Source organism: Lethenteron reissneri, chromosome 53, assembly GCF_015708825.2.
Source record: "Lethenteron reissneri isolate LAM-NWPU_2019-01 chromosome 53, ASM1570882v1, whole genome shotgun sequence".
In the NCBI taxonomy this organism is placed as follows: Eukaryota; Metazoa; Chordata; class Hyperoartia; order Petromyzontiformes; family Petromyzontidae; genus Lethenteron; species Lethenteron reissneri.
The window spans coordinates 4,102,662-4,114,584 of NC_083831.1; the positions used below are offsets into that span (position 1 = coordinate 4,102,662).

Here is an 11,923-nt window from a genome sequence, read left to right on the forward strand (position 1 = left end):
ATACACACACTCACTCATACTCATACAAACACACTCATACACACACACACAAAGACACACACACAAGCACCCCCTCCCTGCCGCAACCACCGTCAAGACCCCCCCCCCGCCCCCTACGGCTGTGAGTCGACCCACGCGTCACCCTCGCCGGCGACGTTGACCCGTTGCTCGCGCGAGGACCTCTCACCGCCCAGCGCGCTCACTCCCTGCCGCGTCCCCGACGACGACCCGCTCCTCTTCCTCTGACAGCGACGCCACGCGAGCACCGCGACCGACGCGCACGCAACCGCGACGAGCACGAGTACGACGATTGTCACGAGCAGGTTCCGTCCGGGCGACGCCGCCGCCGCTTCGTCCTCATCCTCCTCCGTCGTCCTGCGTTCGACGCACGAACGCTCGTCCCGCGCCAGCTCGTAGCCGGCGCGGCACGAGCAGTTGCGGCCACCCTTTACGTTCTTGCAGTCGTGCTGGCAGCCGCCGTTATCCGGCGCGACGCACTCGTTCACGTCGTCGCATGAGATGCCGCTCTTGTCCTGCTCATAGCCCGGCGGGCAGAGGCACTCGAAGAAGCCTTCACGATTGCGACACTTGAACGCGCCGCAGGGTGGAGTCTCCTCTGCGCACTCGTCCACGTCCGAGCAGTGGGTGTTGTTGACGCGCGCGTAGCCGCTGAAGCAGTCGCAGTTGAAGCCGCCCTCGGTGTTGTCGCAGAGCGCGTTCTCGCACTGCTCGAAGTTGTCGCATTCGTCGATGTCTTCGCACGCCCCCGACGGCATCGCGGCGTAGCCCGTGTCGCACGGAGCCTCCCTATGCGGCCGGCGGCTGACGTCGATGGGCGGCGGATTCGGTCTGGGACCCCGAGCGCAGGGACGGCCGTGGCACGAGAGGCGACACGCGGCACCACGCACGCCCGTCGAGTCATCGCAGTATCTTTTTTTTTGGGGGGGGGGGGGAGGCAGAAGTAGGAACAGCAGCAGAAAAAAAACCGGAACTGAGCGTTAAAACCTTATCGTCATCTCGATTTGAAGATTTCGTGACTTGCAGGGATTCATCTTCTTGGTTCTTTCGGTAAAGCCAGGTAGAAGGGAAATATTAAAATAATAATGAGAAGGGAAATAATAAAATAATGAAAATAAAACATATTAAAATAATTCTCACGACGTTTCGGCTACAACGCAAGCAGCTTGCGTTGTAGCCGAAGCGTTGTAGCCGAAACGTCGTGAGAATTATTTTATTATGTTTTATTTTATTATTTCCCTTCTTATTATTTTATTATTTCCCTTCTACGTGACTTTACCGAAAGAACCAAGAAAACGTATCGTCATCGTCGTCGTCGTGTGTATGCATGTGTGATAAGTGATAACCCCCCCCCCCCCTTCCTCCCCTTAGCTTGTATTTAAGAACTTGTATCTCGGAATCTCTGCCTCACTTGATACAGCAAATCTAGCTGTGACGGTCCCACCTGATGACGGAGACTTGTGTTGCCTCCGAAACGTCGTGATTTTTTATTTTTTATTATTTTATTACTTTATTTCTATTATTACTTTTTTTTACCTACGTGACTTTACCGGAAAAAAAAACAACCTAAGAGTATGTACGCATGTGTGTTGAATTTCTTTCGCCGCGTACGTAGACATCCGTGCTAATTTCCCACGATCCATGGGGCAAGATAGCCCACGGGTGCACACACCACATTTCGACATTAGTTTCCACTTTTCTCTTGCCATTGTGCCAGTTTGCTCAAGTAGTTCCACAACTTTCTGGCACCAATCTTTGACGGTGGCATCAACCCATTCTCGGTGAGGTCTTCCTCTGTTTCCAGTTCCTTCCATTTTTCCGAACAAGAGACTTTTAATTTTCCTGCGGTTGTCCATCCTGCATGTGTCCAACGAGTGCCAGTTTCCTTCTCATCACTGCATGTATCAGGACTAAAACTACCAGTTAAGGCCTACTGAGCTCGATATGGATATTTTTCAGATACGACCTGGCCACAAATGATCACTCAAAGAAGTGGCTTATCACGTGGAAATGTATGAATGCGGGTTTATGATTAATGTGGAGGGAGGGGGGAAACCGGAGGATCAGGAGAAAAATCAATGCGACTGCGGGGAGAACGCACAAACTCCAAACATACAGCAGGCAACCCACGATCTCCTGCATACCATGCGTTGATGCACAAGTTGGTGCCACCGTGGCACCAACTTGTGCATCAACGTGTGGCCTTGTGGGTAATGGAAAAATAAAGTTACACTGGGCTTGCGCCAACCGGTTATGAGTCTGTCGAGGCGAGTAGAAGAACAGCGTTAACTTTGTGGGGAATTGTTGATTTTTTTGTATAATCACCGTTGCCGAGCAAGGGCCCAAAGGCACAAGAGTGAACGTCAAACGGCCACTGCTCAAGATGTTTTGCGTTCTGTACTTGTTCTTGAATTGAGCAAATGTTCTAAGGAATTGAGAGGAACAAGTATAACCCGTAAAAACAAAGTTTTTCACTATAAATCCTTTATATGCGTGGCGGCTAGAGTCCTTTCGTCCTCTGGCTTGAAATGGCTGCCACCTATGGGTCAGATGATTGCATGGCACCATTAAGCAATTGGTAATTAAATATATCATTTTTGTCCTAAAAAGTGTAAAATTTTGGAAAACATTTTTCACGAACATTAATTGTCACGCACAACGAATCTGTGTGGAAAATGTCAGCTCGATTGGATCACGGGAAGTGGGTTAAAAAACGACCGATAGATTTGCACGGTCGTAAGCGCACAAGCAAGCGCGCAAGTGAACTTAATATAAAGGATTTAAAAAGAGAATGGGAGTGAATGTCAAAGTCAGGCGGTGCGTGAAGAAGGAGGCAAGTGTTGTGACCTGCGGTGTGGTGGTGGTTAAACACAGTGTGGTGGTGGTGGTGCTGGTGGTGGTGGTTAAACACAGTGTGGTGGTGGTGGTGCTGGTGGTGGTTAAACACAGTGTGGTGGTGGTGGTGGTGCTGGTGGTGGTTAAACACAGTGTGATGGTGATAGTTAAACACAGTGTGGTGGTGTTGGTGGTTAAATACAGTGTGGTGGTAATAGTTGAACACAGTGTCGAGACGAAAATGTGAATTGAATCCAACATTTGTTGACCATCGCCCCATCACTTCCCTCCCCTCGCCCCTCCACTCCTTCCCGTCCCTCCCTATACCCTCCCGTGATCCCCAAGTGCCATTCCTCAATGGCTCGAGGCACGCGCTCCATGCCAACTGACATCATTCCATTCTGTGCCATCGTTCCGCAGGCTACATCGTCTACACCATATACAACTAGATTACGTTCTAATTCTAGATTTGAAGCTTTCGTGACTGCAAGGATTCATATTCTTAGGTTTTTTTCGGTAAAGTCACGTAGGTAAAAACATTAAAATTAAAATAAAACAAAATAAAATAGTCACAAACCGTACCTCTCCATAACAAAGGCTCACCCTCTTAAGCCTCACCTTACCATATTACTTGGCCCTTACCCCCCCCCCCCCTTCTCCAACCATTATATAAACGGAGTGGTAGCTCCTGCAATCTCTCATTTACTTGATACAGCTGTCGTGGTTGTGACGGTTCCACCTGAAGACGGAAGCTTGTGTTGCCTCCGAAACGTCGTGATTTTAATTTTGTTTTATTTTAATTTTAATGTTTTTACCTACGTGACTTTACCGAAAAAACCTAAGAATATAGATTACGTTCTTTTTGGTCCGACGATGACTGTCAGTGACGAGGCAAAACGGACCTGGCCCCTCGCACCGTGGGTCCGAATGAAGAAACCGGTCAAGGTGCTTGAGTTTCCCCGCAGTTGACTGGGGAAGAGGACTACGTCAGGGACGTGCGGTCAGGGGAGGCAGGGGAGGCAGGGGAGGCAGAGCCTCACCTGCCGTAGTCCAATGAAAATAGCCGTTACGAAAAGGGAAAAATAAAAGAATAATAAAATAAATAAATATTAAGATTTTTCCACTGATCTGTGTGATAAATGTCATTTATGTACGATTACAATCATTTTTATAGTCAAAATCGCCAAATTTGCAGAGCTCCGCTGCAAATACAGGAAGAGACGAGAGGTGAGGCAGCGACGCGCTCAGCCTCCCCTCTGATTGCGCAACCCCTCAGTAACTGGATGTAGAGCGGGCAATAAGCACGTGCCTGTTACTATCTCAGTATGTCACCAATGTAATGTTTGTAGACCCCTTCATTTCATGTCCTCGCCTTCCATACTCCAGTTAACTTACTTCACGTATGTGTATAAAGATATTTAGGCTCGCTGGTCTCGTCATGAAACTGCAATGAATAAGCACCAGGGGAGGCAGCTATCACATCTGCCTCACTGAGGGTGACGTGTCTAACACGCCCCCTCAGTGAGGCCACGCCCCTCCGTGAGACCACGCCCCCTCAGTGTGTGAATCTGGCTCTGACACTGGCCAGTGCCTCCCCAGCCATTGACCTCACCGCACGTGACTGGACTGCATGTGGTGATTTGTCGGTGGCGTCGTGATGACATTCATATCAGCTCAGGGCGTAGCGGCAATAGGTGGTGGTGGAGCCCCCCAAGAATTGATGTGTCTCTTCGGACGGTCACACCAGGAGGCTTATCTTTATATCGCGGCCTCCCCTTGCCCCTAACTCACATCGTCGTTACGCTCACAGTCTCCAACATTTAACGCTGTAGGGGCGCTTGCTCCCGTCTTCGTTAAAATGCAGCCACTATAGCTCCGTAGTTGTAGTAGTAGCTACCTCTTTGCAATATTACGTGACCGCTCGCATTAAATTCAAATGTAACGGAGGAATGTAAATGAAAGCATTGGCATTAACAAAAAATGTTATTTAAACCACGTTTTAAAATAGGTGTTATTTGGTCGTTAACACACTGATTGTTGAAATTCAAAATCTCACGGTGGTTGTGAAGGCCCCCACCCTTCCCAGACTCGTAGCTTTGGCCACGGGGGGGGGCAAGACACTCACTGCCTGCCCCCCACGCTCGTCACGCTACTGGTAATTGTGCGTTCATGCATACGGAGTTCTTTACCGAATTTACGCGTTGTTTAGGACCCATTCCAGCTTTGCATTCTGGAATCCTGTAGCAGTTCTTCGTGTGCAGTAACAACATAGTTAAACGTACTCGACAATTGTCTATTGGTGAGATTTGTAAAGACTCAGGAAGGTCTGCTAGATACTATATCTCGCACACCTGGCAAGTTTCATAATTTCAGTGCAGAGTTTTAACGGCGCCAGTTTGATAGCTAAAACAATTTCTATTGAACCATTTGGTATGAAAAGCTCAAAAGGCGTACTAACCATAAGTACCGTATACATGTATTACATATATTGTTTCACGTGGAGACACAGAACAGAGTTATTTATCCATAATAAAGGTTTTGTTTTAGTAGATCGCGTAAATATAAATGTGTCGTTCAACCCCCCACCACCCAACACAGCCAATTAGTAAAGTTTGTCACGTAAACAAAATGTGCCAATTAGTTACTAGTTCAGCACACCGGTTGTGTGTTGGAGAGTAAACCCACAACATTTACATTTCGAGTACGACGCTTAGCCGGTAATTACAACCAGTCTCATCAGGCGCCAGACAGAGTTGTGTTTAACGACGCGTTAATATTTACGTGATCTAACAACAACAAAAAAACCTCTATTATGAATAACATTCGTCTCTAAAGCCTGTTACGTCTTAAACAGAGTTGTTAATTTTGATTCGTTTACCCGATAGTGCTCCACATTGAGTTCGTAGACTAAAATATGTATATTTACTTGGAACGTGTCGTCTACCAAAGTTTGGATGGGGTGCTCTGGCCATTAACATCTGGCAACTCATCAGCGCTTGTTGAACTGACTCTGCTGATTGAGACCTTGCATGTCAAAACCCGCTGTTGAGCTGTGAAGTCACGTAGGTAAAAAAAATGAAATTAAAATTAATTAAAATAAAACAATAAAATCACAAAAAATGAAATTCTTTTTAATTTCATTTTTTTACCTACGTGACTTTACCGAAAGAACTAAGCGTATGAATCCTTGCAGTCACAAAAGCTTCAAATCTAGAACTGTACTTGGTTTACACATCTGCTGCTTGATCATATCAGTCTGGAAAAGCCAATCCACCGGCCGATGGACTGACGCACAGCATTGTTGTATACGTGGAGAACAAGACACTGGAGGAATCCGAAGATCTAAGAAGCTCTTTGTCCACAACCGCCCCACTAGGAGACGCAGCGCAGAGTTCAGCTCATCCTCCGTTTTAGTTTGCAATTAAACAGCCTGGTGCAGTGACAACAACGACAACGCCCCCACCACCATCCCAACATCCATCAAATCGTACCTCTGCCTCCACTCGGAGCCGCCTTCACTCGCGTTGACCAACGCCAGGCTGACGCACTGCTCACGGCCGCAGTCCCACCGCTCCTGCGCCTCCCCGCGCCACCCCGAGTAGGTGACAGCGGACGACGGCTCCGACGCCCCAGCCCCTTGCCACGCGAATCCGCGCAGAGGTCCCTCGGGGTTCGCGCATCCCTCGCGTCCCCGCCGCAAGCCGAGCCACAGCTCCCCGTCGATGGACAACGAGGCCGAGGCGACGATCGCCCTCGCGAGCATATCGGCGTCGACCTGGTCGAGCACGGTGGCCAAGTAGGCCGGCCCGCCGCTCACGAGCGCGCAGAAGTCTTGCGCCTCCTCCAGGCTCATCGTCGAGTCGTGCGACTGGTGGAGGACGTAGCACGAGTCGTCACCGCAGAAGCGCGAGGTGATGGCAACGCGCTTCCCCGACTCTTTCACCACCACCACGTGCTCGTCGCCATTTACCGCGACGTCCACCGCCACCCCGGACTTCGATTTCTCATCCTCCGACACCTCCCTCGCCGCCCGGGGCTTCTCCTCCTGCGACGAGGTGGCGGCTGGCACAACAACAACGAGCAGCAGCAGCAGCAGCTGTGGCAGCAGCACCAGCGATAGAAGCAGGCACCTCATCCTCTTGTCCCAACTGTCCTCCTCGTTATTCACGTGGAATATCAAATGCGTTGTTCGAACGCTGCTTCAACGAGCTTAATAAATGAACGCGGCTGTGTCTAGGTGTACTTCTTGAAGTTAACAACAACAGCAACGGATACGTATGCCTTATTCTTTTCCTCAGCTCGCGAACTTAGCGAGATTTTGCTACGTTACAAAATTAGCTTTCAACAAACTGTGACGGTTACTGCATTTATCTGCTAGCAGCAACAGCAGTTGCAACAATCATCCGATTCAATTGAGTTAAGTTTACAGGCGGGAGAGGCCGGCACACAACAGCAAGCAGAGCAGTCAGTCTTTGCTGTTTCCCTGCCAGCACTGGCAAAGCACATGGTCTGGTTTTAAATATATATCTTGCCTCTGCTCCACAGATCATTGTTTTGGCAACCGTCTCTCCCCCCCTCTCTCTCTCTCTCCCTCCTCCCCCTTCTCTCGGCCCTCTCTAATCCAGAGTGGCTCCACCAAAAGCCACTGCCTTTTTGCGTAACTCTTCGTCACACACGAATTGCTGCAAGAAGTAAATCATGGCAGCGCCTCGTAATGATTACGAATGTTAGACGGTGATTAAAACAAAAATCCCCTCCCAAAAAAGTTTTCTTAGCTGAAGCAACCGCGCTCAAAACAATAATTCGTAAGGGTGACATTTATATATTAGCAACAACACATGCCATGATTCACAAACTTGCGACTGAGGGCAAACAGCAGGGCCCTTTCTATCATGGTAACTTTCACTTCGCTGCGTTACAAAGTCACGTGCACGTGAGCGGCATCGACTCGTTCCCCCCCCCCCCACCAGCCTTTGCCGAGTGAAAGGCTTCGCAGCCGGCGTGAGTGGTTGGGTTTCAACGCTGAGTGGAAAACAAAACGCCGGGTTGCTGACTTAGGGGAAGGGGTGGTTGTCGGGGACGGGGGGTGGTGAGGGTGGTGAGGAAGCCCTGGTGAGGGGTGAGGGCCCAGTGGGTGGGGGGCAGGAACGGAGTGGGGGCTAGGGAGGGAGTCCCTGGCTTGTATTTGACTGAGGCTCATTAAGCAGGGTCGATATAGATCAGTGTTCGCTAATCTCCAAAGGGGGGAGGGGTTCGTGCCACTTTCGCCGATAAGACATCATCAGTGTGAGCAGAACCGGCCCTAGACCTTTGGGGGCCCTAAGCAAAATTTGGTTGGAGGCCCCTTTGATGTATGATTTTTTTTCACCCACTAGCTAGCAGTGACTCTAGGGGGCCCTCTGCTGGCCACGGGGCCCTTTGCAATTGCAAGGGTCGCTTAGTGGCTGGGCCGGCTCTGAGTGTGAGTAAGTGGCCTCCACACAATTTGAAGCCATTGCAGGGTTTGACAGCAGCACGGCGATGATGATGATGATGGAGGTGTGTTTTCAAATTTGTGTATTGTCGGGGGCCGCACGAAAGGCCACCAGGGACCTCCAGTAGGCCGCAGTTCTTGCGATGAAGAACGCTGCTATCGGCGAAACGTGGTGTCGCTCAGATGTGGTCCACCCCTCCCAATAAAGCCACTTCAAAGTCACAGTAAACTTTAGTTCAGAATCATTGTTCAATATATAGTGTGTTGTAGATTGTGTTTAATTCGTTCGCTTGTGAGTTTGTTGGTGAGTTGAACACGTAGGCTTTCGCGACCAATATTATTCGTAATATAAGTTTTTGGGTCAGATCGCGTTATTTATAAATGTGTCGTAACCCTCCACCACCCGACACGGCCAAACAGTAACAAAAATGTGTCACGTTTTTCAAAGGACAAAATAATTCACTTCTTTAGCCCACCGGTGTGTTGAAGAGAGAATCAACAGCATTTTAAAATTTGAGTAGTGCGACGTTTCGCTGGTAATTACAATCAGCTTCATCGATCTGTCCCAAAAAACCTATATTATGAATATTATGAGTTTGTTGGTGATCGCCTCGCCATGAACGCCACGCTCTAAAGTCTAAATGAACCACCAAGCCAATGTGAGCGGATGTTTGACGCCAATTGCTGTGGAAGGTTAAAGCTCAGTCCGCTGGAGTTTGCACGCACGCGTGTTGGATTACTCGACGTTGTAGCGTGCCCAGTCACGTAGCGAGGCTACTACTGTATTGCCACTGCATCGCAGCAAATACCAACGATGCTGCTCTGCGTTAAAGTCAAACAATGGTGCAAAGTTTATCCAAATGCCACCACGGCTGTCCACCCAGCATTGTGTAAATGGGGTACGCGACAAATTTCGATTTAAAGCTTTCGTGACTGCAGGGATTCATCTTTTTGGTTCTTTCGGTAAAGTCACGTAGAAGGGAAATAATAAAATAATAAAAATAAAACATAATAAAATAATTATCACGAATAATTCTCACGAATTATTTTATTATGTTTTATTTTTATTATTTTATTATTTCCCTTCTACGTGACTTTACCGAAGGGTACTCGACAGTTCGCGTGTGGTGGGGTGAAGCGTGACTACGTCCGCGTCTTCCACCAAGATGTTTGTTACCAGCGTGGAAGAGCAGGCCAAATACCGTCTAGAACAGGGGGTTTGGTTGTAGGGCGCGGTGGGTGGGCGGGGGGCGAAGATCACTGTTACGTTGCTTTTATAGCTTTATTTTGGTGATTTCGAAAACGTTTTGGTTGAGCCATATTTGTTTGTTCTAGTACAGAGTTAGACTGATAACTTTAATCTAAATTGTCTTGTGGTTGTTATTGTTTGGCTTGCATCCCACTAGGATTTTTGCACGCAGCGTTGATATACGGCAAGGCCGTAGCCATGCAGTCAACATTGGGGGGGACCAAATCTTCCAGGGGGTCTTGGGGGTCCCCCCCCAGAAAAAAAATCTAAATTTAAAAACTAATTTCCTGCCTAAAATATTAAAACATTCACTACCACATAGGATGGACTTTTTATTTATGTTTTACAATAATGTCTAATAGTGTAAAGTACAACCATAACCACAATCATATAAACAGAAATCTATTTCATAGCAATATATTGGGGTGGACATTTTGAGCATATTTGAATATATATGATCATGACGGCCTTGATATGCGGTGCTTTTTTCTGGAACACTTTGCTGTTTTTTCCTGGATGTTTCTGTTTGCGCGTCGTCACTTTAAGATGTTTCTTTGCTCATATTTTTGTTTGTTGCGGTTGCACCCGATTCAAGAGTCGAATGGCTCACAGGGCTACACCTAATTAATGAAACTGAAATTAGATGAAACTGAAAGATCTCTGGACTTGATCTCCTTTAGCTCGCAGTGTCATGAGCAAAGCCAATTTCAAGGCCTGTGACTTTACCCCCAACCCTTTCCATGTTTGAATTTGCAATTGAGCATTCAAATGTTTATGGTTATTTTCGTCAGGTTTTCGTAATGGTGTAAACATGAGGCAACCATTAATATCTACGTAGCAACGAGGGCATTCAGAAAGAAGCCTGGAATTGGATTGTTGATTTTAGCTTGGATGTGAAACTAAACTAAACATTTTGAAGTGTTCGTTGGAGTAAAACTAAACAGATGCGTCTTTACCATTTGTCCCATTCTTGAGCCCTAAATTCGAGGCCACATTACATGCCTGTACAGCGTCTTGTGTTGCGTATTTATTCGCGAATTTATTAGTATTTCGTTATCTTCATGACGCCTCAATAAAGTACAGCTGCCTGGGTCGTGACAGCAAATTAAATATTTACAAAAGTTTTTTGTAAACATTCGTCGCAGGCTCAAGCCAAATTACAGTGGGGTGACAGCATTTTATTTCGTTATCAGTACAACCGACTGTAAGAATTGTTGCACGGAGATAGAATGTGTTCGTTAGTACGGTACAATACAAGCGCTTTGAGGGGTGGTGAAGTATGGTCAATACCCCCCCCCCCGTCCCCCCATGGGCGGACTTTGACTTATAATATAAGGTGGCGGGGGGGGGGGCAGGGTTTCGCTTTGTCACTCATATTAGGAATCGTGGGTGTGTATATATAATGACTTAAAACTTTCGTGACTGCAGGAATTCATATTCTTTTTTCTGTCGTTAAAGTCACGTAGATAGAAAATAAAAATGTAATTAAAATACATTGAAAATAATAAAAGCTAAAAAAACCACGATGTTTCGATCGCAACACAAGACCGCTTGTGTTGCGATCGAAACGTCGTGCGTTTTTTTGTTTTGGGTGCTCGGGGTCAGTTACTCGGGGCTCACGGGACATCTTCTAGACCAGGGGTCGGCAACCTACGGCTCCGGAGCCGCATGTGGCTCTTTACGGGCTGCTTCTTGACGATATGTACGTATGTACAGTATGTACTCAGATGCATTGCGGCTCTTCAAATACTGAATTTTGTACCGAATTGGAAAGAAATGGCTCTTCTTGTTATTTTGGTTGCCGACCCCTGTTCTAGACCATCCTATTAGAGCAGGGGTCCCCAACCCCCGGGCAATGGACCGCTACCGGTGACCGTGTCCTGTTAGGAACCGGGCGGCACAGCAGCACGAGGCGAGAGCGGTGAGTCCGCGCGTGGCCCGTCCCCATTGTTTTATTATTCACCACTTACGTCCGCGCCTCTTTCCCGCACTGCGGACTCGTCTCAATGTCACAGTGTTGTTAAGTCCACAAGCTCCAACCCATAGCCACAATGAGTAAAATACAAACGTCGCAGAGAGCTTCTTTGAAAAGGATGAAAGACCCAATGATGACCCCCTCTCCCCCCGGTCCGTGAAAAACTTGTCTTCCACGAAACCGGCCCCTGGTGCCAAAAATGTTGTGGACCGCTGATGTAGAGTATCACCCACACCTCATACCAAAACACGTGGACGCAAGACGACCAGGAGAAGTGTACCCGCTACATTACAGTTTAACAATGTCAACAATTTATCTTAAAGTTGAACTCAAGAAATGCTCTCAACGGCGGCAATGTGTTAATGTCATCCAA

At 47.8% G+C, this 11,923-nt stretch overlaps 1 protein-coding gene across 1 annotated transcript; it reads right to left on the minus strand.

Annotated features, from left to right (window-relative positions):
• Nucleotides 1-97: 97 nt before the first annotated feature.
• Nucleotides 98-7,374, minus strand: LOC133356299 (latent-transforming growth factor beta-binding protein 4-like). The gene is made up of 2 exons (XM_061573740.1): nucleotides 6,345-7,374; nucleotides 98-930 (listed from the first exon to the last, which is right to left on the minus strand). The coding sequence occupies exons 1-2, from the start codon at nucleotides 6,986-6,988 to the stop codon at nucleotides 114-116; spliced, it is 1,461 nt and encodes a 486-aa protein (XP_061429724.1). The 5' UTR covers nucleotides 6,989-7,374; the 3' UTR covers nucleotides 98-113.
• Nucleotides 7,375-11,923: the final 4,549 nt, after the last annotated feature.